Genomic DNA, 9,295 nt, shown 5'->3' with positions numbered 1-9,295 from the left:
AAAAGTCTGCACGCCCATTCATGGCTGTTAACAGAACAGATGGCCAGTTAAAATATTGATTTTGCTTGACAGACAGGTAATATTCCCCGCCTCCAGCCCAGGGCTATTTAAATCACACCCACCTCGCAGTAACTGTCTCTCTTGACCATGTAGTCTGGAGACTGTAACCATGCCACACGATTCATCTACTGTAAATAACACGGCTGCATTCTTTGGCAGTGAGAGAGTATGTGTGAGTGAGAGGCAGTACTGTATCAAATCAGCTGTGGGTAGGGGGATCTTTATGCAAAAGATTTCAGATGAAAATCTGCCAGAAAAAAAATGATATTCTAAAATATCTTGAAACCAACTATAAGCATAAGAAAATCACTCCAGGGTTCATCATCAATAAACACCAGAGAAAAGTTTGAGAATAAAACGTTTATTCTGTACACATTTCCTGGAAGGTGAAAATGTCCCACTTCTTCCATAGCTTGCATGCTCACCAGATATGTCACCCAATGAGCATGTTTGGGATGATCTGGATCGACGTGTACGACAGCGTGTTCCAGTTCCTGCCAATATCCAGCAACTTCGCAAATCCATTGAAGAGTGGGACAACAGTCCATTGGCCACTATCAACAGCCTGATAAACTCTATGCGAAGGAGATGTGTCACACTGCATGAGGCAAATGGTGGTCACACCAGATACTGACTGGTTTCCTGATCCACGCTCTACAGATGCATATCTGTATTCCCAGTCGTGAAATCCATAGGTTAGGGACTAATTATTTTATTTAAATCAAATGATTTTCTAATATGAACTGCAACTCTGAAATTATCACATGTAGCATTTATATTTTTGTTCAGTATACACCTTAACATTTTTATTTCATACATTATTGCATGTAGCATTTTGAGAATTAAAATGATACTTTTTCACATTGTCCTCTTCTCCTCATCCCCCTCTCCCTCATGCCACGTTCAGGTCCTCTAGCAGCTCAGTGATGTCTATCTGAGGGGTGCAGGTTGCTGTTCTACTGCTGTTCATGCCCAGTGCTACCTGTAGAGTCTTCCCTGCCTTCAGCAGGCTGGGCGGGACCCCTGTCTCCCCCGTTCCCCTGGAGCACAGCAGCACCTCGTTGACCTCCCCCTCGATGCCCCGGGAGAGCACACGCGGGAACACACCCCGCACACGACCCAACACACTCTTCTTCAATGCAGAGTCACGACACACAAGGTTCAACATGAACACACCTGGTGGGGAGGGGTGACAGAGGCGGACAGGGAGGGAGGAGGGAGGGTGTAATATGGTGAGATACATGACACACCTCGATAAGACCTAGGTCTACAGGCTTTGAAAAATGTTACATTTTAGATTTGGAAAATAAAGCAGGCTAGCTCCTTGAAAGTTATAAAAAAAACTTACTGTACCTCGAGATGTCAGCAGATTGCCAACTCTCTCCAGGAAGGCTGTTTCTACGAAGGCAGGAGGAGGACAGCTCATCCCCAAACTGGGGTCCTTACTGTCCACGTCAAACATGATGACATCATACTGATGACCACCTAGACAGGTAAGAGAATAATGTTAATCATGTGCATGCTCGAGGTTACAAATGTGCTCTTGAAGCAACCTTTTACTTTCCCCCTCCCACCTTCAATGTGTATCCGGTATCTCTTCCTCATCTCCCTCTCTCATCCCCCTCCCTCCCAGCACTCTCACCTTCTCTCTCAATGTTGTTAATGTGTTCCAGTCCATCTCCCAGTGTGACAGTGAGCCTGTCATCAGGTGTGAAGCCGAACCATCCCTGAGCCACCTCCAGTACTGCTGGATCCAGCTCCACCACCTCCACCCTGGCTCCAGGTACAAAGTCCCGCAGGAACTGGGGCAGCCCTCCTCCACCCAGTCCCACCAGGAGCACTGACACTGGGACATCTACAGAGAAGTTATAGGAGACATGACAGACAGGAGACATTTGGCTGATTCATCAGATCTGTCATGTCAAGTGACCATAACTTTCTGTAGGCAAAAATAGTGGATTTGAGAAAAAGTGTCAAAGAGACTGCTATTTGGCAGGTATGTGGGCAGGGCGACTGACTTGCAGACAATGCTGGCAAATACACCTACCTTTGTTGTGGTCGGTGCCCACTCCTAGCATGGCGAGGCCAGCCACCATGACCCTGTGGTGGGCACAGCATAGATAGCCTTTGTCCACCTCCAGGGCGCCACCTGGTGTCTGGGATGGGGTTGTCATTGGGGGAGGGGCAGAGGGCTTGGCTTTCCTTCTGCTCTTTTTATTCTTCTGAGACGAGGCTGCTGCTAAAGTTAAAGAAACGGTTAGCTACTGAACTCACCAAATAATAAAAACTGTGTGTGTTTGTTCTCACCTGCTGCTGGATTAGTGAGGCGGCTCTCTGACTGGACCAGTCCGTCGTTACCCAGGAACACCAGTCTACGGTAGAGCTGACCATCCTCTCCTCTCACGTCCTCTACAGAGTACTGACCACTCAGATCACTGGTACCATGACTCACCACCTCCCTCCAACCCAGCTCACCTCCCACCGACAAGAACGGAACCTACAGGGGGAGGGACAGGGATGGAGAGAGGGAGACGGGGAAAATGGGTGAAGAAGGCCAGATGATAGAGAAATGAGGAAACATGTTTTTTTAACTACAACCCAAAATAGAATAATCACAACTTCCCTACTTTCTGATTGGCTGGCATCCCAGGGGGGGCGAGTTCCATCACCATGGGGGAGAGCTCTGATTGGACAGCCTGCATGTCGGTATACTCCTGTTCTCTGTGCATGGCCACGACAACCAGACGTCTGAAGTTAGCGCTAGCCGCTAGTTGGCCCCGCCCCTCAGCCAAGCCGTACAGCCAATCAGTCTCTCTGCCCTGAGGCACTGTTGGGGTTGAGACAGGAAGAGCCAGGTTTAGAATGCAGCCAAGAGCAGAAAGGAAAGACAAACATATCCATGTTTTTCCACCCAGGTGTGCCGATAAACGACAAATCCTGTCCCTCACCTATGAAGATGGCAAAGTGGTTTGCACGAGGAACCTTGGCACCAGGGGGGCAGTCCTGTACGGTGAGAGTGTAGCGGGGTCGCCCAGTGGGGGCATGGCAGAGGGTCAACGAGGGGGTAGAGGTCGCGTCTGTACCTGTACGGAGCCTCTGTCTCAGCATGGCGTATGCCTGGCGCTCTCTCACCACAGACAGCAGGTCTGCCACCACGGGAAGCCTCACGGGGTTACCATCCTCCCCTTGGCACATCTCCAGGATGGGCATGGGCATTGGCTGGCGGAACTTTGTGCAAACCAATACGAAGACAGGCAGAGCGAAGGAAGAGTCCTCCTGGCTCTCTGGGTCACCCAGACAATGGAGTCTCACAGCCCAGCCCACCTACATTAACATTTCAATAATTTTGAAAATGCTCTTATCCTGAGTGAATTGAAGTAAAGTAGGTAAGGAAACCATCTATCACTATCAATGCATCTAACCTAAGCCTTTTACCTGGATGAAGTGCTCCACAGCCAGCTTGATGACACTCTCCTGGGCCAGGGTCACACAGACGTAGCGGCCTCCTATACCCAGGACACGGCCCACCTACACAAACACAAGGCATAAAGGGTTTATTGCATGTGAATAAACTTTAAGACACATTTTACTAACAGATGTATGTATACCAGAGGTAGCCAACACTCCTGGAGTGCTACTCTATGTGCAGGGCTTCTGGCTTTGTTAAACTATTTTATAATCCCTGTCAAGCTACTCCACACCAGCACACCTCAGCCAGCATCCTCCCAGCTAGAGCCCCCTCCTGGGAGGCCATGGCGTCCAGTGTCCCCTTGTCCAGTACAGCCTGGTAGCTTCCGTCCTCGTAGGGCGTCTGGGTGGCATCCACCGTCTGGAAGGTCAGGTCTGGGCGCTGCTTGGCATTCTTCTGGTTCATGTGATTCACCACCGTCTCACTAATGTCAATGTTGGTCAGATGTCTGTAGCCAACGTCATACAGCTGCTCACTCAGCTCAGAGTTACCACAGCCCACCACCAAGACCTGGGACAGAGGAGACAAGATACGCATGACTGTAAGTCGCGTTGGATAAAAGAGTCTGTTAAAGGACCCTGTCATTTGGATAGGAATTCTTCCGTGTGTCATATAATACAAGACGTACATGGCTCTTCAGTAGAAAGAAATTCAGCAGAAGACAAATTGACTGTGGAGGCGGAACAATTTTAGGGGGCATTTTCCTACATGTCAGGTTGTCAGTGTATCTGCTCACCTTATCCCGCGGTTTGATGTATTTGTGCAGCATGCCACAGAGTTTGTTGTAGTCTCCATACCACTCAAAAGCCTTCTCTCCTCTCTTCTTGAAGAAGCGTTCCCAGTACTCTGCAGAACTGAACTCCTCGGCAGTGCGAGGTAGAAGACTCATCTTTAACACTTGCTAGGTCTATATCAGTAGCTAGCTAGCTACTTGTAAACAAACTAACGTTAGAATACTTTCGATTAGCTAAGATTCAGGAACATGCAGGACATTATAAATGTGTAACGGTAGCAATTGGTAGATTGTCAATTGGTCGAAAAACGTATTATCAAGCTAGAAATGTTTGGATTTTCAGCTCCCTATCTTTCCCACATGGCATGTTCACCCGGACATTATTCCGAGCTGTACACAACTACATTTCGATTGGATAGCTCTGAATAGGCGGAGATCCTAGTCTAATGCTGATTTGCTGAGATTCTTGACAGAAGCCTGTCATTGTCTGACGTAGAATCGGATGCCTTTGCGGCCCGGCGAGTTCTGGTCCGTTGGTGATTATCTTCCGGACAACAAGAGGCATCAACATGGCTGTCCCAACCGGGAGATCTGTGGTCTTCGTGATTGGAAACGCAAATAAACTAGAAGAGGTAGCAGAATGGTTCACAAGAACCGACATTCCATGTAGAAAAGCCCTATTGTGAACATTAAACGTTGCAGCGTGTGCTGTTTATTAGAGGCTTTACTTTGGCTCTAGCCATGGCAGCCAACCCATGTGAATGCATGGAAATGACTGACGGGGAATGTGGTGGTGGTTTTAGATTACACTTGCACAGATCAAATGGTTTGATAGCTGTTATTAGCCGATACAAATAGATTACGGTTCACCACCTAGATTACGGAGACATCATTTATAGATCGGCAGGTAAGGGTGCTCTCGACCGGCTGGCTATATGTTCTTTACCATTCGACCATCAGATTTGCCACCAATGCTCCTTATAGGACACATCACTGCATTCTATACTCCTCTGTAAACTGGTCATCTAAGTATACCCCTCGCAAGACCCACTGGTTGATGCTTATTTATAAAACCATTTTAGGCCTCACTCCCCCCTATCTGAGATATCTACTGCAGCCCTGATCCTCCACATACAACACCCGTTCTGCCAGTCACATTCTATTTAAGGTCCTGAAAGCACACAGATCCCTGGGTCGCTCGTCTCTTCAGTTCGCTGCAACAAACATTCAAACTGAACGGTTTCATCTCAATCTCTAAATTCAAAGACTCAATCGTGGACACTCTTAGGTGGGTATAATTTGTGGAACGTTCCAACAGGAATCTGTTCCAAAAACTTCGTAAATAACAAGGATGCCAACAAACAACGCATACACAGTTGTATAGCGGCAGAACAGGATACCGGGTAGGGAGTGGGCAATTTTGTTAAGTTTTTCCACTCACCAGGTTTATTCCGAAAAATGTCTGTCCTCACTCTGGTAGCCTATGGACAAACATATTAAGAATAAGCTACGTGGTGAGTTGATCATGCTACTTTGTATGCGTTGTTTGTTGGCATCCTTGTTATTAACGAAGTTTTTGGAACAGATTCCTGTTAGAACGTTCCACAAATTATACCCACCCGTTGTGACTGCTTTGCGTGATGTATTGTTGTCTCTACCTTCTTCCCCTTTGTGCTGTTGTTTGTGCCTAATAATGTTTGTACAATGTTTTGTGTTTCTGCCATGTTGTGTTGCTGCCTTGCTATGTTGTCTTAGTTCTGTCTTTATGTAGTGTTGGCTCTTGTCGTGATGTGTGTTTTGTCCTATATTTCTACATTTTTTAAATCCCAGCCCCCGTCCCAGCAAGAGGCCTTTTGATAGGCCGTCATTGTAAAAAAAATAAAATAAAAAATTGTTCTTAACTGACTTGCCTAGTTAAATAAAGACAATACATAGATGGAGATATGTGTTGTACAAAGATAACATTAACTGACTTACAGAAGTTTTGCAGTCTGACTAAAAGTCCATGCTATTTAAAATACTGCTCTGTTCTCTGACCAACAGGGGATTCAGATCCTGGGGGACAAGTTTCCCTACAAACTAGTGTCCAAGAAGATTGACTGTGAGTACATCTTATCAATGGTTCCTGAATAAACTGAAGCCAGAAGGTAAGCAATGACTCATATAAGCTATGTTATGTATACATGAATACAGTTACCTACAGTAAATGTAAAGTTACCAATTATTATGTAAGCGCGTGTGAACTGTTAAGGGCCCGGTTTGGTTCTAATGATTAACTTTTTTTGCTTTATTTTTTATTATTATATAGGATCCTATGGTTCTAATGATGAACTTAGCCTTAAGATGCCTTTGGGCATCGGTCAGTTTAAGATGCTGGCTGGGTTTGAGGACAAGTCGGCCTGGGCTTTGTGTACCTTTGCCTTCTGTCCAGGGAAAGAGGAACCGGTACAACTCTTCAGAGGGATAACTGGGGTAAGAATATCACACACACACACACCACACTGAACATCTCTGCATGCTTGTTCTAATATACAGTACCAGTCAAAGGTTTGGACACACCTACCCATTCCAGGGTTTTTCTTTATTTTTAATATTTCCTTCATTGTAGAATAATAGTGAAAACATCAAAACTATGAGATATAGCTGTCTACATACCATCACAGACCGATGCTGGCACTAAGATCGCACTCAATACCGCCATAAGCAAACAGGAAAACGCTCATCCAGAGGCGGCGCTCCTATTGGCCGGGGACATTAATGCAGGGAAACTTAAATCAGTTTTGACCTAATTTCCATCAGCTAATCAAATGGCTACTCAGACTATTTGCAATTCCCCCCCCCCCCCCCCCCCCCCCCCCCCCCCATTCTACACTGCTGCTACTCTGTTATCTATGCATAGTGTCACAGGCCGGCTGGGTTTATGCATCACACTTTACCTGTCTTTTATTGAACCAATTGACGGAAACTAATGATAGTGATTATTCCCAGTTTCACTGATGATTTCTCTTTCTCTCTATCTCTCTATCATCCCTGTAGTTATGCTGAGCTACCCAAGGAGGTGAAGAACACCATTTCTCATCGGTATCAAGCTCTGGCAGCCATGTCTGAACACTTCTCCTCTCAGGACAATGGCACACCAGACAGCAAGAAGAAGAAATGGCTATTAACCCCTGATCTAGCATCAGATCACATAACCATTAGAGGGATACAAAATCTGACCCTGTATCAGTGGTGGGGCAACTTCTACCTACTCTGACTTATGGGTATCAGAGTCTGAGCCAATCAAACAGTTCTGATGTTGAATTTAGATAGTGGTGCTTTTGATACAGTGCCTTCAAAAAGTATTCACACCCCTTGACTTTTTCCACAGTTTGATGTGTTACACATGGGATTAAAATTGAAAAAGAATTGTCAACGATCTACATAAAATACTCTACAATGTCTAAGTTGAAGATTTTTTTTAAATCAATTTATAAAACACAAAACACTAATATATCTTGATTAGATTAGTATTCAACCCCCTGAGTCAATACATGTTAGAATCACCTTTGGCAGTGATTACAACTGTGAGTCTTTCTGGGTACGTTTCTAAGAGCTTTGCACACCTGGAAAGTACAATATATGCAAATTAGTATAAAAAAAAAATGTCAAGCTCTGTCAAGTTGTTAGTTGATCATTACAACACAGCCATTTAAGTCTTGCCATAGTTTTAAGTAAAAACTGTAACTAGGTCACTCAGGAACATCAAATGTTGTCTTGGTAAGCAACTCCAGTATATAATTGGCCTTGTGTTTTAGATTATTGTCCTGAAAATATGTAGAATGGTGCTGTTGTGTTGGATTTGCCCCGAACAACACTTTGTTTTCAGGACATAAAGTTAATTTCTTTAGTACATTTTTTGCAGTTTTACATTAGTGCCTTATTGCAAAAAGGATGCATGTTTTGGAATATTTGTTTTGGTACTGGCTTTCTTCTTTTCACTCTGTCATTTAGGTTAGTATTGTGGAGTAACTACAATTTCAATTTCCATCCTCAGTTTTCAGCTATCACAGCCTCATTGTGAAATCCCTGTGCAGTTTCCTTCCTATCAGGCAACTGAGTTAGGAAGGACGCCTGTATTTTTGTAGTGATTGGGTGTATTGATACACCATCCAAAGTGTAATTAATAACTTCTCCATGCTCAAAGGGATGTTAAATATCTACTTTTTAATATTTACCCACCTACCAATAGGTGCCCTTTGTGAGGCATTGGAAAACCTTGCTGGTCTTTGTTTCAATCTGTTTTTGAAATTCACTGCTTGACAGAGACCTTAAAGATCATTTTATGTGTGGTGTGCAGAGATGAGGTAGTCATTCATGTTAAACACAATTATTGCATCTGTGCAACTTATGTGACTTGTTAAGCATATTTTTACTCTTGAACTTATTTAGGCGTGCCATAACAAAGGGGTTGAATACAAAATTGACTCAAGACATTTCAGCTTTTAATTTGTACAAATTTGTAAAAACCTAATTCCACTTTGACATTATGGAGTCTTGTGTGTAGGCCACTGACACAAAATCTAAATTGAATCGATTTTAAATTCAGGCTGTAACACAACAAAATGTGGGGGAAAGTGAAGGGGTTTGAATACTTTCTGAAGGCACTCTATATGCTTTTCTTAAACTGGAAGAACTCAATATGTATTGTGTCCTTTGTCCAACCTGGATTATGTGGGTTTAGAACCAAGACTTTTGCTTTCTAAAGTGCAGACTCCAAACCAGGACTATACTCATACTGAATGTGTTACTGAGGCAGGTTCTGTGAGTGTGTATGGAGTGCCCCAAGAGAAGTGTATAATAAACCATAAACATTCTGCCATCCTTAGTTTTATTTCTCTTTACGGAAGGAACACAGTTAATGTTTTCTCTTCTGTTTCTCACACTTCAATTCCCTCCTCTCCACTCATTTCCCCTCATCACCTCTCCTCGTCTTGTCTCCCCCTTCTCTGGTGAAGGTCCCATGAGTTGACGTGTGTTTTATTGTGGAAAAC

At 44.4% G+C, this 9,295-nt stretch overlaps 1 protein-coding gene and 1 long non-coding RNA gene across 4 annotated transcripts; one reads left to right on the top strand and one right to left on the bottom strand.

Moving 5' to 3' along the window:
* Positions 1-405: 405 nt before the first annotated feature.
* Positions 406-4,664, bottom strand: LOC139409326 (eEF1A lysine and N-terminal methyltransferase-like). Of its 2 annotated transcripts, none has more exons than XM_071154300.1 (10): positions 4,266-4,664; positions 3,770-4,039; positions 3,496-3,588; positions 3,009-3,384; positions 2,688-2,887; positions 2,368-2,557; positions 2,108-2,299; positions 1,703-1,915; positions 1,414-1,545; positions 406-1,236 (listed from the first exon to the last, which is right to left on the bottom strand). In XM_071154300.1, exons 1-10 carry the CDS (start codon positions 4,416-4,418, stop codon positions 953-955), a joined length of 2,103 nt encoding a protein of 700 aa, XP_071010401.1. In that variant the 5' UTR covers positions 4,419-4,664; the 3' UTR covers positions 406-952. The 2 variants fall into 2 exon arrangements, with proteins under 2 accessions (XP_071010401.1, XP_071010402.1); XM_071154301.1 differs by having other exon boundaries at positions 2,108-2,296.
* A 118-nt stretch (positions 4,665-4,782) lies between these two features.
* On the top strand, positions 4,783-9,123 carry LOC139409327 (uncharacterized). 2 transcript variants are annotated; one of them, XR_011634392.1, is made up of 4 exons: positions 4,783-4,894; positions 6,306-6,409; positions 6,514-6,734; positions 7,299-9,123. It is a non-coding gene; the product is annotated as an uncharacterized lncRNA (long non-coding RNA). The 2 variants fall into 2 exon arrangements; XR_011634393.1 differs by having other exon boundaries at positions 4,798-5,169; positions 7,299-9,121.
* Positions 9,124-9,295: the final 172 nt, after the last annotated feature.

This window comes from Oncorhynchus clarkii, chromosome 5, assembly GCF_045791955.1.
Source record: "Oncorhynchus clarkii lewisi isolate Uvic-CL-2024 chromosome 5, UVic_Ocla_1.0, whole genome shotgun sequence".
Classification (NCBI taxonomy): domain Eukaryota; kingdom Metazoa; phylum Chordata; class Actinopteri; order Salmoniformes; family Salmonidae; genus Oncorhynchus; species Oncorhynchus clarkii.
The sequence above is the reverse complement of the archived record's forward strand: the minus strand, read 5'-3'. Positions and strand labels throughout refer to the sequence as shown.

What these genes read in the sequence shown, in the direction of transcription:
- LOC139409326 (XM_071154300.1), bottom strand. Translation starts at nt 4,418, where the DNA reads ATGAGTCTTCTACCTCGCACTGCCGAGGAGTTCAGTTCTGCAGAGTAC. An exon ending in CTGTGGAGCACTTCATCCAG is followed by an intron (nt 3,385 to 3,495) that starts GTAAAAGGCTTA and finishes ATGTTAATGTAG; the next exon opens with GTGGGCTGGGCTGTGAGACT. An exon ending in GGGCACCGACCACAACAAAG is followed by an intron (nt 1,916 to 2,107) that starts GTAGGTGTATTT and finishes ACTTCTCTGTAG; the next exon opens with ATGTCCCAGTGTCAGTGCTC.